The sequence below is a fragment of the Hyperoodon ampullatus genome (genome assembly GCF_949752795.1).
Source record: "Hyperoodon ampullatus genome assembly, chromosome: 12".
Taxonomy (NCBI): domain Eukaryota; kingdom Metazoa; phylum Chordata; class Mammalia; order Artiodactyla; family Ziphiidae; genus Hyperoodon; species Hyperoodon ampullatus.
Genome location: NC_136925.1, coordinates 6,494,477 through 6,521,026, shown reverse-complemented (window position 1 = coordinate 6,521,026; position 26,550 = coordinate 6,494,477). Strand labels below are relative to the sequence as shown.

Here is a 26,550-nt window from a genome sequence, read left to right as displayed (position 1 = left end):
CCAGAACCTTTCACCTTATGAAACTAAAACTCTGTACCCGTTAAACAACTCCCCGTTTCCCCTGACCCCACCCCCTGGCAACCACCATTCTACTTCCTGCCTCTATGATTTTGACTACTCTAGATACCTTCTATATATAAGTGGATCATATACTTTTTGTTTTTCTGTGGTTGGCTTATCCCCCATAGCGCGTTGTCCTCGAGGTTCATCCATGTTGTGACATGTGTCAGAATTTTCCTCCTTTTTTAAGGCTGAGTAATATTCCCTCGTGTGTTATGTATCACATTTCGTTTACCCATTCATTCCTCAGTGGGCACTTGGGCACTTGGGTTGCTTCCATCTCTTGGCTCTTGTGAATAGTGTTGCCATGAACATGTTATGAGCAAAGAGTTACAAAGATCCCCTTGAGATTTGAACCCGTTGACTCTGAATACTCTTGCACGCTTTATGACATAGTTTGAAATGGTGGGTTCTATCCCTTTTACAAAAACAGACATGTGGAAGCTAAGCTGCAGATTGTTGAAATCTAGCTCTGGTATGCTCTTCTCATGAGGATCCTGGGGAAGACCAGTGCTGGTTAGGCAAAGGGAAATCTTGAAATGTTCCTTCAAAATCCAGCCTTTACGTTCTTTTTTTTTTTTTTTTTTTTTTTGCGGTAGGCGGGCCTCTCACTGTTGTGGCCTCTCCCCTTGCGGAGCACAGGCTCCGGAGCACAGGCTCAGTGGCCATGGCTCACGGGCCCAGCCGCTCCGCGGCATGTGGGATCTTCCCAGACCGGGGCACGAACCCGTGTCCCCTGCATCGGCAGGCGGACTCTCAACCACTGCGCCACCAGGGAAGCCCTACGTTCTTTTTTCAATAGTTCTGCCATTAGAGTGGTTGAAGCCTTTTTTTTTTTTTTTTGCGGTACGCGGGCCTCTCACTGTTGTGGCCTCTCCCGCTGCGGAGCACAGGCTCTGGACGCACAGGCTCAGCGGCCATGGCTCACAGGCCCAGCTGCTCCGCAGCATGTGGGATCTTCCTGGACCGGGGCGCGAACCCGTGTCCCCTGCATCGGCAGGCGGACTCTCAATTGAAACCATTTTTTACCTTAAGTTTATGATGACTGGCCTTCTTATTTCTACCTCCCCACAACCCTCCTCCCAGTGTCAAAGGTGAATATTTCTGTGTGCAATGTGTGGCATATTTACAACTAAACAGTTGGTTAAAATCAGAATATTCCCAAAAAGTTTTTAAAATAATGCTGATTTAGACGTTAAAGGCCATCCAAATAGAATTTTAAATGTTTAAAAGCTATAACAGAATAGTAGTTGCATCTAAATATAAATTTGTAATTTTTAAATAAGCCATTCCAGTGCATGATTTAAATTTTAGATGTATTAAATAATATTCAAATTAGAAAGATAATGCATGCAATATCATTCTCATCCAGCATTTTTTTCATCCTGTATTTTAAACAGATATCTGACTGAATCGTATGGTACCGGTCAAGACATTGATGATAGAATTGTCGAAGGTATTGTTAATTTTTAAAATTCTTATTTTCCATTGTTAGATATGTACTGAAATTAACTTAGAAGAATCCTCTAAGTGGTCTGGCGTGTTCTCCAACAGATCCAAAAGACTCTGCCATCTCCTACAAATCTTTGCTCAGATGTTATCTTCTCATTTACTTATTGTCTGTTGTCCTCCCCTCCGCCACCCCCCGACCCCATGTCCGTGCTAAGAGGGCAGGGATTTTATATATTCCAAACTCCTGGAATAGTGCCTGATACATAGTATATGCTTCATAAATGTCTGTCGGATGAATGAGAGGAATATAGGAAGCCCTCCTGCCTCCTGTTTATTTTGTTGACCTTGTTTTTGTAAAGGAGAAAGGGAGACGGTTATTTGGAAATGAGGTGCTGGGGGAAATCATTTTAATGAAAGCATACATACACTTGGAAAGCAGGAGTCTGTAAGTTGACTCCCCCGGGCTGTCCGTGCTTGCTCACCGCTTAGAGACTTCTCGGATCCTGTTTGGTCTCCGCTGCCGTCACGCTGAGTCTGCAGCATAGGTTCCTATCTGGTCTCCCCTCTTATGGTCTTGCTGCCCTTTAACCTGTTCTCTGTGTGGAAGTTGGAATGACCTCTTTGGCTCTGAGCGCTTTATTGGCTTCGTATTTCTCTCAAGCTAAAACCCCAGATTCATACCATCACCTCCAGTGCTCTGGGTGGCGTGCCCCGCCTCCTCTGGTCTGTTTGAGCCGTCGTTCCTCTGCAGCCTTATGCTTTAGTCACACTGGCCTCCTTTTAGTTCTCTGAGGTGTTTCAGGCCTCTTTGGACACTCTTCTCACCCCTTCAGTAAGTATTTAATAATGACGATGATACTGACATGTGTGGGATGTGTTAGGTGTTGTCTGATTTGCTTAAAATCTGTTACCTAACTTAAATCTCCATAGAATATGAGGTAAGTACTATTTTATCCCTGCTTCACAGATGAGAAGCTAAGGGAGAAAGAGTTTTAGTAACTTTCTGAAGAGTAAATAACCTCATTAGTTGTGGAAATGGGACATAAACCCAGGCATCTTAACTATATGCTCTACTAAGTGCATATTTTAATATTCTTGACATTTTTTTATTATTATTTTTTTTTTGTGGTACGCGGGCCTCTCACTGTTGTGGCCTCTCCCATTGTGGAGCACAGGCTCTGGACGCACAGGCCCAGCGGCCATGGCTCACGGGCCCAGCTGCTCCACGGCATGTGGGATCTTCCCAGACCGGGGCACGAACCCTCATCCCCTGCACTGGCAGGCGGACTCTCAACCACTGCGCCACCAGGGAAGCCCTATTCTTGACATTTTAAAGAAAAATTCCAGTTGAACAAAAATTTATCAGGGGCCTTTTATGTTCATGCATTTCTCTATATCATGGCAGGCAAATGTTACATACTTTTTTTTCACAATTATGTAAAATATGCATGTAGATGAATATAAATTTGAGTCTAATAAACATTTTTAAAGTTTGCATCCGTAAGGTTTTTCATATTTTTTGATATAAATAATTTTCTAATTTTTATCTACAGTTCTCACTGTGGTACTGTGACACACACCTAGGTAGAGTCACAGTAAAGTGCCTTTAGTGAGGGAATTGCCCTTTAAAATTGAATAAATAAATAAAAAACAAATAATGGGTTAATTTAATAAAATACTAATTAATACTCGGACTTGTTTACTTGAGGTACAGATTTGCTTTGAAACCAGATAAGCCTGGTTTCTTCCATGAGAACGTACTGTGCAATGTGTAACGTGCTGTAGTTGAGGACAGTTGGAAAGTGTTATTCCAAATGTCTCTACAGCCCCTTACTGGAGAATAGTTTATGTTAACTGGCAGGGCCATAGAAATCTTTAGGTGGGAATACATGCTAATATTTCTTTTAGTTTTAATACTTTTTTATTTTAGCAAGTGAAACAACCTGGGAGTGATCTTTAAAAGGGTTTTGTGACTAGTTAAGCTTTCTACTGTGGATAGAATAAGAGAAATGAACTTTAAAAGATTTCATAAGAGATACTCTAGCAGTAAACATATGAAGCAATTTATGAGGTTATTGAAGGAATATGTGAGTAAGATTGACACTAATCTGGTATGCTTATAGTTAAGACTGGTGAGTACCAGAATAGACTCTAGGAGCTCTTTTCCAGTCAGGTAGAGAGAGAGAGAGAGAGAGAGAGAGAAAGAAAGAAAGAATGTGTGAAATTATAAAATGAAGACAGTTAAAATTTTACATTTGTTCATTGGGATTTCAAGAACTATTGTTCTGAGAAGCTTTTGTAGGTAATTCTGTAAACACTCATTTGTTAGATTTTGTTGGATGTGCATGTAAAAATGTTAAATCTGGAGGTTTTATTAATATATATTTTTAAATGTAAGTCAACTAAGAACTTCTTCCCTGTATTTCATCACAGAAAGCTTGCTGTTTTCTTTACTATCATCACTGCTCTTGTAGGGCTGATGTGAAAACCATAAAATTTTTAGGGAGTAATTTTTAAGGTTGAGTTATAAATTTTGTAACCTAGTGACTTTTGAAAATTTAGTCTTTCTCATAACACTTACTTTTTTTTTTTTTAATAAATTTTGAGTAACTTTTCCATCTCTTGCACTTTAATAAGGCCCGAACATAGTGGGAGTCAATAAATATTTGTGGGATTTGACATTACAAGTGAATTCATTCATGTTAATGTTTCTGAGAATATTTTTCTAGTTATTTATGTTTATTAATAAATGAAACATACTATGCATATTGCTTTGTAATTTTCTTTCATGCTAACTTTCTGATGGCGTATTTTCATTTCTTTTTCAATAGCTAACCCACTCTTAGAAGCCTTTGGAAATGCAAAGACTGTTCGCAACAATAATAGCAGTCGATTTGGGAAATTTGTAGAAATACATTTCAATGAAAAGGTAAGTGAGAGTGAGTTTCGGGGTAATATATTTGGGGAGTGTTTTTGGAAATACAGGGTCTTGATAGAATATTGGTGCTGCACTTGAACTCATGGCAAATATATTTAAATTTTCCTCTTTTACTTTTAAACAGTTAGGATAATATATACGTTCACTGTGATCTCTATAAATACTATAAACTTACATTTAGTTATCTGTTTTTTCCCCTTTATTTCATAAATTACAACCTCTTTGATAGACAACTGATTATTAGAAAAGATAATTTAACATTGATAGGTTATACTTTAAGACTTGAAATGCAAAAACGTAATTTCTCTGTTTTGTTTTTTAGAGTTCAGTTGTTGGAGGATTTGTTTCACATTATCTTCTAGAGAAATCTAGGATCTGTGTTCAAGGCAAAGAGGAAAGGAATTATCATATCTTTTATAGGTTGTGTGCCGGTGCTTCTGAAGATACTAGGGAAACACTTCATTTGAGCTCCCCAGATAATTTTCGGGTAGGTTGGATGAAAAGAAATTTCATACAATTTTTGCAAATTGAGTTGCCTTCTATTCTAAAACTTATTTCAGTGGATTTGATGTCTAGTTGCATATAACTTACATTAAATTCAGTGTAATATGATAGAATGACTTTCGTACTAAGTAGATCTGTATTGAGATTTACTGCTGAGTTTATAACACTACAGGAGGAGGTACATAATGGGATAGGTAAAAGGATAGATGCTAAACCCCTTAAACTCAATAAGAAGTTTATAGTAGTTCTGTAATGCTAGCTTTAGTGTTACCTTTGACTTATTTGTAAAAAAAAGTTTGACCACTGAATTAATAAAGGACCCCTACTTAATTCAGTTCAACAAATATTTATTCCTTACCCATTGGGTACCAGGCATTGTGCCAGAGTTAAAAAGATAAATGAGACACAGTTCCTGCTTCTGAGTAACTTAAATTGGTGATTGGTGGGAAACACACACACACACACACACACACACACACACACACACACAGTCTGACTGATATGTCAAATGATAAGTGAGAGAGATGCATAGGGTGCTAGTGATTTTGGAAAAACTTTACTGGAACAGTTGATGCTTGGTCAGAATCCTGAAGGATTTTCAAGTGTTAACTATAACTAGAGGGAGAAACATGCAGAGGTATTCCTGGTAGATGCAAAAAGATGAACAAAGAAAGGCAGGAAATAGCTTAAATGGTAGGACAGGAAGGGGTGGGAGGTGAGGCTAGAGAGTTTGGTCTTACTTCTGTGGTGAGTAAGGAGCTGATCGAAGGGCATTAAGTAGAAAGTTGGCTATCAGGTCTGTACTTACCTCTGGGTTTAATATGGAAGATAGCTTTAAGAGGGTAGGGCAGGGGATGGATAGAAATTGCAGCCGTGGGTGAATGGGTTGGGAACCTGTGGCTTTAGGTGATGTAGCAGTTACTCAGTGCCTGAATTTGTTTTAGCGATGGCAGGGTTACTGAGGAGGGGATGTGTGAAATAGGAGGAGGTAAAATTGACAGGACTTGGAGACTGAATTAGGTAAGGAGAAGGGGGAGTCTGGAATGATTTTCCAAAACACGATTAGGGTAACTGGGTGGCTGTAAATACCATGTTGGGGCCAGATGGAAGATTGATAGCGTGTAGGTTGAGTCCAGTTTTGGAGCCTGTGGGTCATCTGAGTGGAGCCGTTTGGAAGACTCTTGGGTGGACTAAGATCCGGTCGGTGCTGCAGGGACAGGTTTGGGAGATGTCAGTACCCTGGTGGTAGTTAGAACTATGACAGTGAGTAGTTGAGGTTGTCCAGAGAGATTGCATAATGTAGAAAAGCATGTGCCAGGATCCAGACTCTGGAGTTGAAGAGGATGGGCAATGAAGAGTTGCCCAGAAAGAAAACACAAGTGGAGTTGTGAGAGAAGTACAAGGAGATCAGGAGTGCCAAGGATCACAAGTCAGTATTGAGTTTCAGGAAGTGGTGACTGGGGGATGGCTAGCGTAATGACAGATTCTCAGCTAGAAAGTAGTGTCCCTGTGTGGGATATGGGAATCACGGGGTGCGGGTAGGAAATGCCGTTTGTGTGAAGTTCTCGAGGCGATTCTCATAGTCCTCTTTGGCCAGAAGTCCTCCATTTGAGAATCGTGACACGCATTTATACTTAATTATTGTTCTGTGTGTGAGTGTGTGTGTGTGTGTTTGCAACCGGCTTCTTCTTAATTACGTCAATCAATTTCTTTTAATGTATATTTGGAAATTTAAAAACTCTGTTGTTTTAAAATGCTTTATAACTGCATCTATTTATATAATTCTGAAATGTTTAACCTTCTCTAGAACTCACCAAGTTAATTGGAATTTGAAGTTAGTTGCCCACATTATCTTCATGACAGTGGAAGAGGCATTTCTCTACAATGATTTTTAGAAAAGGAATATAAATTAATATGAATCATATAAAATTTAATAATGATGATGTGGCTTTGTCAGCACTGAGTTAATGATAAAGTGATGTGACTATTCTTGTCTTAATATAGCATTTCTTTCTACCTGGGGGCTTGAGAACATAGTTTCTGTGTCTCAGAATGTACAGTCTTTCCTGGCACAAGGACAGCCATCCTAAGGGGGGCAGCCACTGTAATGCTTTATCAGGTCAGAGAGTTTCTTGTGTCTGTGGCATGAACTGGGAGAGTCCTTTAGGTGGTAAGAGGAAACTCGTGGAACAGCATTACCTTTCACCCAAAAACACCTGCCATCTTGGATATTCCTCTCAGGCAGGTGTACACACACCTCTGTATTCCTTCCCCCAAATGATTCTGCCTTAGAGTGACTTAAAAGTGTGTTGGTCATTTCAACAGGTTTTTCTCGGGTTTAGTTTAGGCCTCCAGTTATAACTCAGGGGTAAAGTTGTAAAGACAAAGGAGAAACTCTACAGCAGGGTGAACGCTTTCCCCCACGTTTTTTTGGTCACTATTCTATCCAACTTAGTATGTAAAGAATTGTAGAGATACATCTGTTTGAAAACACCCATATCAACTCCACATGTACTTTAGAAAATAAAAAGTTTAAAATGCTTGCATTATTCAAAAATTTGAAATATTTTTGCACATGTTCCATGGAAACATTAGTTATAGTCATGCAAGAATCCTTGAATATAAATAAAGCTTGGATAGAATGAGAATGGGTGACAAGAATATTTATAGCTTTCTAGTTACAGAAAAGTTAGAAGAAACAAGTATTTTTCTTAGGTTTTAATATTAAGTCCAGCTGTCCAAATGCCAAGTATTTGATAAAACAGTTGGGGTGGGTGGATAAAACTCTTGCTAGCAAAGAAAACATTTGTTTTGGCTCTATATAGTTAAGCTACTATTATCCTACTAAATAAAAGAGCTCTGTTTTGAAATAGTCAATTGAAAATGCTTATCAGTATTATTCCCTCTCCCTTCTATTTTATTCTTTCCTCCAAGATTCTAGGCTACAAAGAAAAATTCATTGCATATTCTTTTCTGGTTTTAACTGTATTTTAATATTTCACTGTAATGGGGGGAGATAAATGCATTGATCATCTAAAGTATTAATTTATCCCTAAATCATTCAAAATTTACTGTAAATTTTTTCTTGGTATATAATATGTTATCGATATATTTAACCTTGGCATTGATGCCAGGGGACAGTGGAATCCTAGTGACCTGATTTAAGAAAAGCTGAGATGTTTAAAATATTTTCTCATCCTGTTCCCTGTGCATGTCCTTCCTGAACGACCCCCACCCCTTAAGTGGGGGTAAAAGATTCTCTTCAAGACCAGTATATTATTTTCTTCTCAGCTGCTTCTCTTATTCTGTGTTTTCAAAGCACTTAGCCTTTAAAGGCTTCTGGGCAGAAAAGTAAATCATTGAGATAAAAGCTGAAATGGTTATTTGAATACCTGTGAAGGTTCATAAAGCAAGTGTTGTAATTTATGTACAGTTAGTGTTAACTGTCAGTCCGTATGAAAGGCATGTTTTGAAGGACTGATTGTAAAAATCAAAAATTAAGAAACTCAAGAATATTATTTGTTAATTATTCAGATTTGAAATAGTACTCAAAACATTAAACCACAGTGTGGGTCCTTATTTGAGACTTTTTACATATTTAGTTCATATCTTATGAACTGTATTTTCAACAAGATTTAACCCTGAGAAGATTTAAAATTGCTACCTTTGAGGTGTAAATTAGGGGCCTCAGACGTAAAACCGGGGTCACTGACGTAAATCTGGGGCTCGGACATGAATCCGGGGTGCAGACGCCTGTCAAGCCTAGGCAGAGTCCCTGGTGCCCTGGGCGGCGTGGGCGGCGTACATGGCCCAGTTCTGACCCCAAGGACACCAAGCCGCCCTGTGTGCCTCAGGCCACCACCCTGCCCCTCCGGTGACTCCAGGTCCCCATCACCGTGCCCCAGCCAAGCAGTTCCAGGGATTTGGATGTCCGTGTCTTTGGAGGACCATGACTTCGCCTGCCACATGCTTGCAGGATCATGGTCCCCAGGCCACAGGTTGGGCCTGAGCTCCTGGGGTGGGAACTCCGAGTTGAAACCGCTGAATTAACAGAGAACCTCAGACGCCAGGGAATATCAGTCGGAATGTGGCCTCCTGGAGGTCCTCATCTCAGCATCAAGACCCAGCTGTATCCAACTGCCTGCAAACTCCAGTGCTGGATGTCTCAGGCCATACAACCAGTAAGACAAGAATACAGCACCACCCATCAAAAAAAAAGTGAGGGGGCTTCCCTGGTGGCGCAGTGGTTGAGAGTCAGCCTGCTGATGCAGGGGACACGGGTTCGTGCCCCAGTCCGGGAGGATCCCATGTGCCACAGAGCGGCTAGGCCCGTGAGCCATGGCCGCTGAGCCTGCGAGTCCCAAGCCTGTGCTCCGCAATGGGAGAGGCCACAACAGTGAGAGGCCTGTGTACCACACACACACAAAAAAAAGTGAAACACCAGAAACATATGTTACAGATGAAGGAGCAAAGTAAAAACCTACAAGACCAAATAAATGAAGATGAAATAGGCAACCTACCTGAAAATGAATTCAGAGTAATGATAGTAAAGATGATCCAAAATTTCGGAAATAGAATGGAGAAAATACAGAAAACATTTAACAAGGATCTAGAAGAACTAAAGACCAAACAAACAGGTATGAACAACACAATTACTGAAATTAAAAATACTCTAGAAGGAACCAATAACAGAGTAGCTGAGGCAGAAGAATGGATAAGTGAGCTGGAAGATAAAATGGTGGAAATAACAGCCAGGGAGCAGAATAAAGAAAAAAGAATCAAAAGCATTGAGGACAGTCTCAGAGACCTCTGGGACAACATTAAACACACCAACATTTGAATTATAGGGATCCCAGAAGAAGAAGAGAAAAACAAAGGGTCTGAGAAAATATTTGAAGAGATTATAGTCAAAAACTTGCCTAACATGGGAAACGAAACAGTCAATCAAGTCCAGGAAGCACAGAGAGTCCCATACAGGATAAATACAAGGAGAAACACACCAAGACACATATTAATCAAACTATCAAAAATTAAATATAAAGAAAAAATATTAAAAGCAGCAAGTGAAAAGCAACAAATAACATACAAGGGAATCCCCATAAGGTTAACACCTGATCTTTCAGTAGAAACTCTGCAAGCTAGAAGGGAGTGGCAGGATATATTAGAAGTGATGAAAGGGAAGAACCTACAACCAAGATTACTCTACCTGACAAGGAGCTCATTATTCAGATTCGATGAAGAAATTAAAACCTTTACAGGTAAGCAAAAGTTAAGAGAATTCAACACCACCAAACCAGCTTTACAAAAAATGCTAAAGGAACTTCTCTAGGCAGGAAACAAAAGAGAAGGAAAAGACCTGTAAAAACAAACCCAGCCATGGAAGTTAATTTACAACTGTATAGATATTGAAAACTCTATAGAGATTTACCTAACTACAGAGGTACCTTTTCACACTTGAAGAAAAAATAAGTCATCTTTGGATTGTAAAGCTTTAGGCAATGGTCTTATATTTTCCCTGGAGAGGATTATTTAAATTCCAACATATTAGAGTAGAAATTTTCAAAAAGATTATGATGAGTACAGAGAGTTGACTTCTTATTTTTTCTGTATGTAAGTACAGAAAATTCATTTTCTATATCCCTTGTCTACAAGACAGACTTTGTATTTGTAGGATATTTGACCTGGCTCTCATTATGTTGGTGTAAGTGTAAGAACTGAGACACAAGGGCACAACACACTTGTTATTAGCTATAAGGTAAATAAAAAGAAATCTGCTCTGATTCAGAAACATCATGTATACATTCAGGGCAAAATAATAAAGACAAATAATAAAACTTCACATTCTGTCAAAAAATTTCTTGTGGAAATTTTCATTAAAATTTTATTATCCTGTAAAACAAACAAACAAAAAAACAAACCCGAAACTATTAAGAAAACAGTAGTAGGAAAATACATATCAATAATTACCTTAAATATAAATGGATTAAATGCTCCAACCAGAAGACATAGACTGGCTGAATGGATACAAAAACAAGACCCGTACATATGCTGTCTACAAGACCCACTTCAGACCTAGGGACACATACAGACTGAAAGTGAGGGGTTGGAAAAAGATATTCCATGCAAATGGAAATCACAAGAAAGCTGGAGTAGCAATAGTCATATCAGACAAAATAGACTTTAAAGTAAAGAATGTTACAAGAGACAAGGAAGGACACTGAAATGATCAAGGGATCAATCCAAGAAGAAGAAATAACAATTATAAATATTTATGCACCCAACGTAGGAACACCTCAATACATAAGGCAAATGCTAACACATAAAAGGGGAAATCAAAAGTAACACAATCATAGTAGGGGCTTTAACACCCCACTTTCACCAATGGTCAGATCATCCAAAATGAAAATTAATAAGGAAACACAAGATTTAAATGACACATTAAACAAAATGGACTTAATTGTTATTTATAGGACATTCCATCCAAAAACAACAGAATACACTTTCTTCTCAAGTGTTCATGGAACATTCTCCAGGATAGACCATATCTTTGGTCACAAATCAAGCCTTGGTAAATTTAAGAATACTGAAATCGTATCAAGTACCTTTTCCTACCACAACACTATGAGACTAGATATCAATTACAGGAAAAGATCTGTAAAAAATACAAACACAGGGAGGCTAAACAATATACTACTTAATAACGAAGTGATCACTGAAGAAATCAAAGAGGAAATAAAAAAATACCTAGAAACAAATGACAATGAAAACACGACCCCAAACCTGTGGGATGTAGCAAAAGCAGTTCTAAGAGGGAAGTTTATAGCAATACAATCCTACCTCAAGAAACAGAAAAATCTCAAACACCTAACCTTACACCTAAAGCAATTAGAGCAAGAAGAACAAAAAAACCCCAAAGTTAGCAGAAGGAAAGAAATCATAAAGATCAGATCAGAAATAAATGAAAAAGAAATGAAGGAAACAGTAGCAAAGATCAGTAAAACTAAAAGCTGCTTCTTTGAGAAGATAAAATTGATAAACAATTAGCCAGACTCATGAAGAAAAAAAGGGAGAAGACTCAAATCAACAGAATTAGAAATGAAAAAGGAGAAGTAACAACTGACACTGCAGAAATACAAAGGATCATGAGAGATTACTACAAGCAACTATATGCCAATAAAATGGACAACCTGGAAGAAATGGACAAATGCTAGAAAGGTACAACCTTCTGAGACTGAAACAGGAAGAAATAGAAAATATAAACAGACCAATCACAAGCACTGAAATTGAGACTGTGATTAAAAACCTGCTAACAAACAAAAGTCCAGGACCAGATGGCTGCAAAGGTGAATTCTGTCAAACATTTAGAGAAGAGCTAACACCTATCCTTCTCAAACTCTTCCAAAATATAGCAGAGGGAGGAACACTCCCAAACTCATTCTATGAGGCCACCATCACCCTGATACCAAAACCAGACAAAGATGTCACAAAAAAAGGAAGCTACAGGCCAGAATCTCTGATGAACTTAGATGCAAAAATCCTCAACAGAATACTAGCCAACAGAATCCAACAGCACATTAAAAGGATCATACACCATGATAAAGTGGGGTTTATTCCAGGAATGCAAGGATTCTTCAATATATGCAAATCGGGCTTCCCTGGTGGCACAGTGGTTGAGAATCTGCCTGCTAGTGCAGGGGACACGGGTTCGAGCCCTGGTCTGGGAGGATCCCACATGCTGCAGAGCAACTGGGCCTGTGAGCCACAACTACTGAGCCTGCGCATCTGGAGCCTGTGCTCCACAACAGGAGAGGCCGCGATAGTGAGAGGCCCGCGCACTGCAATGAAGAGTGGCCCCTGCTTGCCACAACTAGAGAAAGCCCTCGCACAGAAACGAAGACCCAACACAGCAAAAATTAATTAATTAATTAATTAATAAACTCCTACCCCCAACATCTTCTAAAGAAACAAACAAACAAACAAAAAACTTCTTTCTCTTCCTAGGAGCATACTAAAAATCACCCAGTTTTGTAAAATACACCCTAGGGAACAATTACAAGATGGAATAGAGCTCTCCTTACCCATTTAAAAAAAATATATATATATATGCAAATCAATCAGTGTGATACACCATATTAACAAATCGAAAAATGAAAACCATATGATCATCTCAATAGATGCAGAAAAAGCTTTTGACAAAATTCAACACCCATGTATGATAAAAACTCTCCAGAAGGTAGGCATAGAGGGAACCTAACTCAACATAATAAAGGCCATACATGACCCAAAGTCAACATCATTCTCAATGGTGAAAAACTGTAACCATTTCCTCTAAGACCAGGAACAAGACAAGGTTGCCTACTCTCACCACCATTATTCAACATAGTTTTGGAGGCTTTAGCCACGGCAATCAGAGAAGAAAAAGAAATAAAAAGGAATCCAAATCAGAAAAGAAGAAGTAAAACTGTCACTATTTGCAGATGACATGATACTATATATAGAGAATCCTAAAGATGCTACCAAAAAACTACTAGAGCTAATCAATGAATTTGGTAATGTAGCAGAATAAAAAGTTAATGCACAGAAATATCTTGCTTTCCTGTACACTAATGATGAAATATCTGAAAGAGAAATTAAGGAAACACTCCCATTTACCATTGCAACAAAAAGAATAAAATACCTAGGAATAAACCTACCTAGGGAGACAAAAGACCTGTATGCAGAAAACTATAAGACACTGCTGAAAGAAATTAAAGATGATACAAACAGAGGGAGAGATATACCATGTTCTTGGATTGGAAGAATCAACATTGTGAAAATGACTATACTACCCAAAGCAATCTACAGATTCACTGCAATCCCCATCAAACTACCAATGGCATTTTTCACAGAACTAGAACAAAAAATTGCACAATTTGTTTGGAATCACAAAAGACCCCGAATAGCCAAAGCAATCTTGAGAAGGAAAAATGGAGCTGGAGGAATCAGGCTCCCGGACTTCAGATTATACTACAAAGCTACAGTAATGAAGACAGTATGGTACTGGCACAAAAACAGAAATATAGATCAATGGAACAGGATTGAAAGCCCAGAGATAAACCCATGCACATGTGGTCACCTTATTTTTGATAAAGGAGGTAAGAATATACAGTGGAGAAAAGCCAGCCTCTTCAGTAAGTGGTGCTGGGAAAACTGGACAGCTACATGTAAAAGAATGAAATTAGAACACTTCCTAACACCATACACAAAAATAAACTCCAAATGGATTAAAGACCTAAATGTAAGACCAGACACTATAAAACTCTTAGAGGAAAACATAGGCAGAATGCTCTATGACATAAATCACAGCAAGATCCTTTTTGACCCACCTCCTAGAGAAATGGAAGTAGAAACAAAAATAAACAAATGGGACCTAATGAAACTTAAAAGCTTTTGCACAGCAAAGGAAACCATAAAAAGATGAAAAGACAATCCTCAGAATGGGAGAAAATATTTGCAAATGAAGCAACTGACAAAGGATTAATCTCCAAAATATACAAGCAGCTCATGCAGCTCAATATCAAAAAAACAACCCAATCCAAAAATGGGTAGAAGACCCAAATAGACATTTCTCCAAAGAAGATACTACAGATTGCCAACAAACACAGGAAAGGATGCTCAACATCACTAATCATTAGAGAAATGCAAATCAAAACTACAATGAAGTATCACCTCACACCAGTCAGAATGGCCATCATCAAAAAATCTACAAACAATAAATCCTGGCGAGGGTGTGGAGAAAAGAGAACGCTTTGCACTGTTAGTGGGAATGTAAGTTGATACAGCCACTATGGCGAACAGTATGGAGGTTCCTTAAAAAACTAAAAATAGAACTACCATATGACCCAGCAATCCGACTACTGGGCATATACCCTGATAAAACCACAATTCAAAAAGAGTCATGTACCACAATGTTCATTGTATCAATATTTACAAGAGCCAGTACATGGAAGCAAGCTAAGTGTCCATCGACAGATGAATGGATAAAGAAGATGTGACACATATATACAATGTAATATTACTCAGCCATAAAAAGAAACAAAATTGAGTTATTTGTAGTGAGGTGGATGGACCTAGAGTCTGTCATACAGAGTGAAGTAAGTCAGAAAGAGAAAAACAAATACCGTATGGTAACACATATATATGGAATCTAAAAAAAAAAAATGGTTCTGATGAACCTAGGGGCAGGACAAGAATAAAGACGCAGACATAGAGAATGGACTTGAGGACACGAGAGGAGGAAGAGTTAACTGGGAGGAAGTGAGAGAGTAGCATGGACATATATACACTACCAAATGTAAAATAGCTAGTGAGAAGCAGCTGCATAGCACAGGGAGATCAGCTCGGTGCTTTGTGACCACTTAGAGAGGTGGGATAGGGAGGATGGGAGGGAGACACAAGAGGGAGGGGATATGGAGATACACATATGCATATAGCTGATTCACTTAGTTACACAGCAGAAACTGACACAACACTGTAAAGCAATTATACTCCAATAAAGATGTTAAAAATGAATAAATAAACTGGAGATACATATTTTTTAAAAATTGCTACCTTTGAAAAATAGGAAAGCTTTATGGTATTGGTTTTTATGTTAATCATGTAATTTAATCTATTTTCAGGTTAGGATTTTCACCATCCCTGCTGTGATTAGTAGGAATGAAATGTTTATGATATATAGAAGTATTGATTTTAATTGAGATATTAAATGATACTCAGGTTATGTTTAGAAATTCTTTAGAGTTAGCACTATTTGATAAGTTGTGTTTTCCTTTGTATTATTTTCCTGTGGTTCATATTTGTTAATTATATTTTAAATTTCTTTGTCATAGTATTTAAACCGAGGCTGCACTAGATACTTTGCTAACAGAGAAACTGACAAACACATTTTGCAGAACCGAAGAAGTCCTGAGGTAAAGTAGCCTTTTAAAAAAAATTATAATCTTCAATACAAAAAAACTGTGCTGAAAGATGTATTCTATTTTTTATTTTGGAAACCAAGGAAGATCTCTTACTTTTAGGCTTATGCTTAAAAAACCTAAATATTCATCCACACCTCTCGCCGAGAACACCTCTTTTGGTATCTGCAGAAGCCACAGGTTCTGGGTCTTCTTGGTGGGACCTCAGTGCACTGCTCTCCTCTTGTTATTTTCCCTGCATGAGGGCATCAGATTGCCTAAGAATCATCCTTTGCTGACGTTTTTGAAACTTACTTTCATATTACCCATTTGTGATTAAGTATAAAATATGTCCTTTATAATTTATTGTGTGTCAAGGCTGAAGTAAGCTTTGATGTAGACAATAAGTAGAGTGAGCATTCTTATGAACTAATGCTTATGTATTATTTAATATTTCTCTTTAAAATATCATGTTTCTGTAATATATTATGAAAAGTTTTATGTATAGGTCTTACTAAATCATTGTTAAACATCATGTTTCTGTAATATATTATGAAAAGTTTTATGTATAGGTCTTACTAAATCATTGTTAAAACATCATGTTTCTGTAATATATTATGAAAAGTTTTATGTATAGGTCTTACTAAATCATTGTATTTCTAAGAGTAAGTAGATATAATTATACCATTAAGTATTATTTTAAAAACATTGTCCTTAATCTAAAAATCTACTGCAACTTTTATAAATTTTAATATGCATTGTTTAAGTAGTAAGTGGGATTAAGTTGTATCTACTCAGGGAGCTTAAATTATGAAATACTAAGTCAGGATTAATTATAGGGAATAGTTCATATTGTCTTTATTTTATTAAAAGATTTATATTTAAGTGAACAAGGTTTTATTATACTCAGTTTTTAATTCCCCTGCATTTGTGAGTCAGATGTTTTTGACTACCTTCAAAATGGTGAGGTGAATTATATCTTTAATGTATTCATAGAAAAGAACAGAAAGCAACTAAAAATTCCCATTAATTTGAATTCTAAGCAGATGAGTCTGCAGTTAATTTTTAAGTTGACATTTTATTTATCATTTTAGACACAGATGTCTGTAAACTTTATATTACATCCATGGTTGGAACTTTAAGAAGTGACATTAATATTTATTATGGTATCTTCCTTTGTTATGATAACCTATATTTTTATAAGGCATCATTGAAATATAGAAATTGTATTATTTCCACTAAGATAATGGGGACATTTCCTTGTGGGATACTGCAGCTATCCCAAAGGAAAAAATATAAACATATCTAAATTTGATCTTTTACCATGGAAAAAACTGAGTGGAGAGGAAAGAAAACTGGATTTTACTCTCCAAAGAGTAGCATTCTTTGTACTGTCTTAGGAAGAAAATGTACACTTTCTGATTTTAGAGTCAACATAGTTTGTTAGGAATCATACTCATATTACTGGGTTTATATATAAAAATATATAAGTGAATAATGGATTTAATATGTTTAAATTACTTTTTATTGTCTTCTTTATCAGGAGGATGAGGTGATCATTTTGACTATTTAGAATCCTTTGCCTAGTTCCACTGGCATGTCTTTAAGCGGTGTGTTATTTTTAGGAAAATGCAGTATTTTTAGTCTGCCGTGATAGCAATATATTCATTGACATTTGATTAGAAACAGTTTTTAAATGAAGTTAACGGTTCAATTGCAAGACTAAAAATTCTGCACGATATGTGCTTTGTTTTAAATTTGGCTGCATGTGATTGTTTTCTTTAAGAATAAAATTAAATTTCTTTGTCTAGACATTTTCCAGAAATTTTACACATGCATAATTAAACATTTTAAAGACTTATGTGGAAAGGTAATTACAAATTTAGCTGGGAAGCAGTTGGCAACCTGGAGGAAAAAAAAACATCTCCTAGGGGCGTCTTTAATGACCAGTTAATTCTGATGCTGTTACCTAATGTTTAATTTTACTTCTCATTCATTCTCAAGTTCTGGAAAATTGCTAGTCCAATCTTTCTGTGTCCAGTAATTTTTTTTCCCTCCTTCTAGTTTCTGCAGGGCTGACTTTTCTTCTTTCTTTTTCTGAGTTTGTTATAGGTTCTAGTAAATGAATACTTTAGATGCACATTCTTTTAGGAGAGAAAGCAAATTTTCTCTTCATTTTTTCAGAAATGTTTTCAGTCATTGCATAAATTCTTAGCATAAGCATAATGCTTACTAATACACTTTACCTCATATATACTAATACAGAAAGGTTTAAAAATTAATTCCCAGGCCGTGAACATTGTTGTTAGCCTGTCCACTGGTTACTGCTGTTGAATATTGGTGCAGTTGATGGCAGTTAACCTGAAGGAGTGTAATGCTAAGTGTCATTTAAATTTTTATTACAGTTTTTTAAAACCTCAGTTCTTTTTGACCTATGGTTTCATGTTGATTCATTTCAACCACTGATATTCCCTTCATTTTCACTCAATTTATATTTTTATATAATATCCTAGTTTTAGAGTTAAAATTGTAATTGGAAAACATCTCATTCCATTTTTGACTGAAATTTTTATTGAGATAGTTGCAGATTCACATGTCATTGAAAGAAATAACACATAAATCCTGGGTACACTTTGCCCAGTCGTTCAGTTTTTGAATGTTTTGGAACACTAAAGTTTTATGATTGACACATTTTATTTTTGCATGTTATATAGTGAATAGACGTTGTGTAGTTGTGTTAGTATACTTAAATAATGTAAACCACAATTAATTGATGTCTTCTTGTTTTGTAGTATCTTAAGGCAGGTTCCTTGAAAGATCCTTTGTTAGATGACCATGGAGATTTTATTAGAATGTGCACAGCCATGAAAAAGATTGGTTTGGATGATGAAGAAAAGCTTGATCTGTTCCGGGTAGTAGCTGGTGTCCTGCACCTTGGAAATATTGATTTTGAGGAAGCCGGCAGCACTTCAGGTTTTTTTTTTTTTTTCTTGTGGTCTTTTTGCTTTGCTTTATTTTAAAAAGGAGTAAAATTAGAAGTTTTGTCATTTAATTGTCATATGAAAATTTACTCTGTGTGCAGGCTTGTTAATACCCTACATTTCTAGAATATACTGTATTATGTGATGAATCTTGCAACTGCTGGATGCTGCGTTATTAGTTATTATGAGCTCTTTTTGAATAAATCAGTGATACTGATGAGGAATAAACTCGTCCTGTGAAGGATAAATAATCCTGACTACCAGGGTCATATTTGGTTAAATTTTTCAACTGATATTAATCTTTTCCAATAAGTGAACATAATAATTCTCTCTACCATCTTTTAAGGTATTTTGACATTTTTCTGGTTCATTGATCTAAACTTGGAATGGTTAATTAGGATAATTGAATACATGAAAGCCCATATACATTGTTACTGGGAAATGAAAACAGGTTAAACTTTTTTTTTTTTTTTTTTTTTTTTTTTTTTTTGCGGTACTCAGGCCTCTCACTGTTGTGGCCTCTCCCGTTGCGGAGCACAGGCTCCGGACGCGCAGGCTCAGCGACCAGGGCTCGCGGGCCCAGCCGCTCCGCAGCATGTGGGATCTTCCCGGACCGGGGCACGAACCCGTGTCCCCTGCATCGGCAGGCGGACTCTCAACCACTGTGCCACCAGGGAAGCCCGAAAACAGGTTAAACTTGATGCAGATTGAACAGATCATTTAAATGCCTGCACTATAGTAACTTTTCAACTGTATTGTTTCAGTCTCTACGTAAATAGTAAGGCTTTTTATATGATCTTAAGTTTGATCCATGAATGCGGGAGTTGGCAGGCTGTGGCTCATGGTCAAATCTGACTCGCTGCCTGTTTTTGTAAATAAAGTATTGTTAGAACACAGCCACACACATTTATTTATGTCTTGCCTAGGCCAGCTTTCGTAGTGGCAGAGTTGGGGTTGTGACAGAGACTGGATGGCCAGCAAAGCCTAAAACCTCACTCTTTAGAGAAAAAGATTGTTGACTCCTGCATAAATACATTGTTTAAAAGAGTTTTAAAACAATCGAAAGCATCATTTAATATAGTAGTCAATAATATGGGCTTTAGTGTCAGATCCCGGAAGCTCTCTAAGCCTTGGATTTTTCATTTGTAAAATAATGAAGAAATAATCCATGAGAAGTGTTTTCTCCTAGCAGTAGTTTGCATATAAGGAAAAGGGCACAAGAGGAAGGCAAAAGAACATTAAAAAAAAACGCTACGTGCAAGACCCTTCATATACTGTATTTCATCATAAACATCATAATCATAATCTGAGCTTAATAAAGATAATGAGGTAGAGGATATTATCTCCATTTTACAGAAGTAGGACCTGTGCAGAAGTTTCAGTAACATGGTCATCAGTGAAGTTGTAGGTGTGAGAGCCGGTTGTACCCATGTCTGACTAACTCCAGTACGGGTGATAACTGCCCTCATTGCCCCCGTCACTGAACCTTCTGAGCAGATGGAAGTCAACAGTCTGAGTGGCTTTCAGACTGCGTGTCCGCGGTGCTGTGACGTCAGAGTGTGGTGCGTAAGAGCACGTGGTCTTGGGCCAGGCTTTTCACCGTGTGTTACCTGCCTGTGTGACCTTGGGCCAGGAACTTAACCTCTCTGTGTCTCAGTTTTCCTCACCAGTAAACTAGGAATAATAAATAACAGGCCTTACCTCATGTTATAAAGAGGAATAAATGAGTTAAATATTTGTAGAATAATGTGAATACTTATGTCTGGCATGTAGTAATCACTCTAAGTGTTTTTTAATGAATAAGAAAAATAAAAATGCAGATTACTCCCAGATTAAAATAAAAGAAACAAAAAGAAAAACCAAGCAGAATCAGGTATGTTCTTAGTATGCATTAAAATTGTTACTAGTTTTTTTTGAGGGATTTGAAAAGGTAATGAATGTTAGAATACACTTTCGTTTGCTCTGTAGCATCGTTATACCAAGGGAGCATGTAGGAGTTCTAAGTAATATCCAAAAAAAGTTTAGAAAAATTAATGCACAGTTTGGACATGTTGTTAGAAGTGATAGGTGGCATTTTCACACACCTCATGTTATTACCGTGTGGTAAACATGCAGATGTACACAGAGGATCATAAATGTGGCATGATCTAGTTAGTTGAAAAGCACTTAAATGGTCAAAAGGCACATAGCAGATATTCACATTATCGTTTATTTTTCTTCTCAAACTTCCTTCTGTTGAAGGGAAAATGAGCAGAAAGCAGAGCAGATTGGAATGAGGCAATGAATCCAGAGAATTAATAAACTGGGCTATTTTTATTTTAATAGCTAAGATTTTATTATATAATCTTCATCCTTTCTATAGATTCAGATGGTTTCTTTCTAATCAGAATTGATTTTTCCTGCCCTAGAGAGCTCAATTTTGGCATGACCTTGCAATTTGAAAAAGCTCTGGATATTCATAATTATTTTATCAGAAACTTTATTCTTCAGTAAATGTTTAGACAGCTCCCACTGCTATTTAAAAGTTTTTTCATGATGGAAATGCAAAGAATGCCTCTAGGGACTTCCTATGTTTTTAAAATTCCACATAACAAAAAGATACATTATGGGGCTTCCCTGGTGGTGCAGTGGTTGAGAGTTGGCCTGCCGATGCAGGGGACACAGGTTCGTGCCCCGGTCAGGGAGGATCCCACATGCCGCGGAGCGGCTGGGCCCATGAGCCATGGCCGCTGAGCCTGCGCGTCTGGAGCCTGTGCTCCGCAACAGGAGAGGCCACAACAGTGAGAGGCCCGCGTAACACACACACAAAAAAAACAAAACATTATTATAACAACTAAAGTAAAAAGTGTTCAGAGAAGTTCTTTTTTGGAAGGGGAGTGACATGAAAAGCCTTGCGTTATTTCACAGTATTTTGCCCTTTTGAAACTTTTAAAATAAATCTTTTCTATGCTAGCCTTACATAATTCCTGGAAGTGTGTAAGAAACTTTGCAGAATAGTCAAAAAAAAAAAAAAGAGAAGTATTTAAATGAATTAATTATCGTTGGTCAACTTTTTGAGTTATATAATTTTAGATAATGTGTGTGTGTATAAACTAGAAATTAGTAGTAATCTTACTTTCATAGAATTAAAGGTTTAATATATCTTCTAAGTATTCCTCTCCCCTTATTCTTTTTTTCAGCTTTATTGAAATATAATTTATATTGAGTTGTGCAACAATCACTATATTCAGTTTTAGAATATTTTCATCACTCCAGATACAAACCCCATACCCTTACCCCCCGCCCCATTTCCTCCCAAATCCCTAGCCTTTAGGCAACCACTGTTCTACTTTGTCTCTATCAATTTGCCTATCATGGGCATTTCATATAAATGGAATCATACAATATGTGCTCTCTGTGACTGGCTTCTTTCAGTTAGCATAATGTTTTCAAGGTTCATCCATGTTTTGACATGTGTCAGTACATCATTTCTTTTCATTGCTGAGTAATATTCCATTGTATGGATATACCACATTTGTTTATCCATTTGTTATTTGGTGAACTTTTAGGCTGCTTCCACCTTTGGCTATTATGAATTATACTACTATAAACATTTGTGTGCAAGTTTTTGTGTGGACATACGTTTTCATTTCTCTTGGGTATATGCCTAGGAGTAGAATTGCTGAGTCATATGGTAATTCTATATTTAACCTTGTGAGGAATTGACTTTCAAAGTAACTGAAGGGCTTTACATTCTTACCACCCTAGTGCCTGCGAAGTGCTACCTCATTGTGGTTTTTATGTGCATTTCCTGATGGCTCAACTGTATTGGCCATTTGTATATCTTTCTTTGAGAAATGACTACTTATGTTCTTTACTCACTTATTAATTAGATTGCCTTTTTATTATTGAGTGGTAAGAGTTCTTTAATATGTTCTAAATACAAGTTCCTTATCCGATGTATAATTTGCAAATATTTTCTCTCATTCTGCGGGTTGTGTTTTTCATTTTTGGATAATGTTCTTTGAAGCACAAAAGTTTTTCGTTTTGATGAAGTCCAGTTTGTCTGTTTTTTCTTTTGTTGCTTATGGTGCCATATCTAGGAAGCCATTACCTGGTCCAAGATCACAAGGATTTATGTCTGTATTCTTCTAAGAGTTTAATAGTGTTACTCTTACCTTTAGGTCTTTTATTGATTTTGAGTTAATTTCTGTGTATGGTGTGAAGTAGGGGTCCAACTTCATTCTTTTACACGTGGATGTCCAGTTGCCCAGTGCCATTTGTTTGAAAAGCTGTTCTTTTCCCCAGTGAATTGTCTTGACAACCCCTTATTCATATAAGATCTCACGGTTTATTTCTCCTGAGAGCAGTCTGTTAAATAGTTTATTAATTTGTCATGATAAAATTCTCATTATGATTTCATACGTTCTTTGTAATTTTGAAATTAGTCTTCAAATGACTCATTTATAAGCACTAAACCATAAAAATGTTAATAAAATGTTTATTATTTTTAATATTAGTAGTAATAAGATAATAATTGGTACCTTCATAGAGTGCTTATTATGTACCAGACACTGTTCCAGGCATTTCACGTATATAACCTTATTAATCTTCATAACAACCTTATTAGGCTAATCTTCATAACAACCTCATTAGGCTAGTTATTATCCTCATTATATGGGTGAGGAAACTGAGTACAGAAAGAATAAGTAACTCGTTCAAGGTCACACAACTAGTAAGCTGTAGAGCCGTCACAGCCCTGAGTCTAAGCACTGTCGTATTCTGTCTTTCTAGAAAAAACTTTTTGAAGCAAGCTCCATAAATAGAAATCTATAGATATGATGTACAGGAAATAGCCGTGGCCGCCTCACCCTCGCCCTTTGTCCCCGAGCCTCACGAGCACATGCATGTGCACACACACACCCCCACACACATAGACAAACGTCCACACCCACACTGACTTACTACAGTGCCTCACAACATCTACCACTGAAATGACTCCTTGATGTTTTCTGCAGTCGTATGATTTTAGTGATAAGGCACTCTGTTATTCCAGAGATTTATTTTAATACATTAACAAGGATTATAATCTATCATTAGTATATTTTGCTTGCAGGGTCATAAAAAATGAAACTGTGACAGGCTAAATTGATGGGCTGAAAGGATTGTATCATGGGCCGCCCTGAGTGAGTGTCTCCCACTGACCTTGGCAGTGTGAGTGTCTGACAAGGGCGGGGAACAAGCGAGGTGAAATTAAAAGTCACAGCTAAGCCTTGTCTAGTCCATAGTTTTATGTAAGTGAAGTGTACTTCTAAGAAATGCATCTTGAAAATCTGGTTTACATAATGTTTATTAATTTCAAATTGAAATATGTGTTCATTAGGTGGCTGTAATCTGAAGAATAAATCTACTCAGTCATTGGAGTATTGTGCTGAATTACTGGGTTTGGATCAAGATGATCTTCGCGTAAGTTTAACTACAAGAGTCATGCTAACGACAGCAGGGGGCACCAAAGGAACAGTGATAAAGTAAGTTCCCTAACTCGTGGCTCTGTAAAAATCCTGCCTTATGGGGAAAAAAGCCAGGTCCTCTATCGCTTGCTGAATAAGGCAGGCAGTGAGTTCTAGTGACATATTTCAAAAAATTTTCAACAAATTAAAAAAAATAAGGTTAAAAAGATCTTTTAGCCACTCAGAAAATTCGGTAACTCTTACTTTGGGAAATATTAGCGAAGTATGCTTAGCCTGATTCTTTGCTAAGTCAACTCCAAATTATTATTATGAAGAAAATCTCAGTGAGGAGGATGTATATTAGTGCCCTACAGTTGCGTGGTTCCTTGGAGAGATTTCTGGAACCCAAGGGAAGGCTGGTAAAAGCACAGGTGGGTGGTCCTCAGCAATCATGTCCTCCGTTTCCCCTGTGTTCCAAAGCAGTTCTTTTTCGTGTCTTAAGTATGGCGTGTCCACATAAGAGTCCCTTTAGGAAAGGGTTCTATTACAAGAAATATAAGTTGGAAAATCACCGTTTAGAAGAGATTCAAGTATTGGTCTGACCTGAATGACTTTTAAGGTTACTTCCAAATTTTGATAATTTTTTCTGGTATTCCCACAGGGCCTCACGCTTTATGACAGCATTTAGCACAGTGTTTGGAAATTCTTTCCTGTGGCAGCCTCTCTTCATCGGACTGTGTATATGTATCTGCAGCGTCTAACACTGTTATACCATGTAGTTATTTCTATGAAAGAGTAGAGTTGGACAGTTTGGATTTTAAGATGTAAACATTTTTTTCCTTCAACAGTGTTAACCGAGTTTCTGACCTTTAAAGTGGTCTTGAATTAAACACAGTTTCTTTTGCATTTAAGAAAGTCACATGGAAGATTATTCCTCTGAATAATTTTTTTATATATTCAGCATGTACAGTGACGTATAAATTAAGGTTAAAAAGATTTTTTGAGCCTAATGTTCTTTTACTCAGTGATCAATTTTAATCTAATTATCTTGTAGATAATTCTCTTGTATTCTACTTAGCCCCGTTTATCTGTCTCTATTCACGAATGACATTTTGTAACTATTTATTTTGTTCTTCACAGTGAATATGTACTTAGTTCTTGGGAATATGGCATTATTTCCACAACATATTACTATGAAGAATTTCTGTTGGTATGGTCTTCTTTTACAGGGTACCCCTGAAAGTGGAACAAGCCAACAATGCCCGGGATGCCTTGGCAAAGACTGTCTACAGCCATCTTTTCGATCACGTGGTCAACAGAGTAAATCAGTGTTTTCCTTTTGAAACATCAGCCTATTTTATTGGAGTCCTAGATATTGCTGGATTTGGTAAGTATAGTTTTGTTTGTGAGTTTGTATCTGTTTGATATTTTCACACATACTTAAAATAAAATTTTAAAAACTTCTTTTCCCTTGTAATACCTTTCACTTGATGTATTTCCAGTTATATGTCCATACCACTATTTCATTTCATAATACGATTTAAGTAGGAAGCTAATGCTTCAAAAAAAAAAAAAAAAAAAGGAAAGGAAAGACTCATGGATTTTGGTCACACTAATGCTTAAATTAAAACATGTTGATTGGGGCTTCCCTGGTGCCGCAGTGGTTGAGAGTCCGCCTGCCGATGCAGGGGACACGGGTTCGTGCCCCAGTCTGGGAAGATCCCACATGCCGCGGAGCGGCTGGGCCCGTGAGCCATGGCTGCTGAGCCTGCGCATTCGGAGCCTGTGCTCCGCAACGGGAGAGGCCACAACAGTGAGAGGCCCGCGTACCACAAAATTAAAAAAAAAAAAAGTTGATTGAAACTACTATAGGTAGAGATGTCTGTATACTCTTAAATGAATACAGCTGATAAAGGTGAAGTCTTGAGTGCTGCTGATAAAGAGAATTCAGTCATTAAAACCATTGGCTCCAGCCAATGGACCTGGGTACAGGTTGACCTAGCACACAAGCCAAACTTATTACTATGTGTAAAAATTCATCATTAGTGTTAGTTGTCAACAGGTAGCTATTTCCAATTAATTTCCACCAAATGAGTAAGCTATCAAGATAAATATTTGAGAACAACTGTGGAGGTGTATAACCAGAAATGAAATGAGTCACTGATATCTGAATGTTGCTTTGTTCGGAATTACCGTGTTGTAAAAACCTCAAAGTAAGTTTGACCGTTTTTACATTGGACTTTATCAGTGTG

The 26,550-nt window shown here is 37.3% G+C and overlaps 1 protein-coding gene across 1 annotated transcript in view; it reads left to right on the top strand.

Moving 5' to 3' along the window:
* Positions 1–26,550, top strand: part of MYO6 (myosin VI) — a gene marked incomplete at its 5' end in the record, with an annotated part of 90,647 nt that overhangs the window by 16,774 nt on the left and 47,323 nt on the right. The window contains 7 exons of the mRNA XM_079716448.1: positions 1,461–1,516; positions 4,344–4,441; positions 4,773–4,937; positions 15,823–15,903; positions 18,681–18,861; positions 24,232–24,376; positions 25,528–25,685. Of these exons, the coding sequence (XP_079572574.1) occupies positions 1,461–1,516; positions 4,344–4,441; positions 4,773–4,937; positions 15,823–15,903; positions 18,681–18,861; positions 24,232–24,376; positions 25,528–25,685 (884 nt within the window). The remainder of the gene's footprint in view (positions 1–1,460; positions 1,517–4,343; positions 4,442–4,772; positions 4,938–15,822; positions 15,904–18,680; positions 18,862–24,231; positions 24,377–25,527; positions 25,686–26,550) is intronic.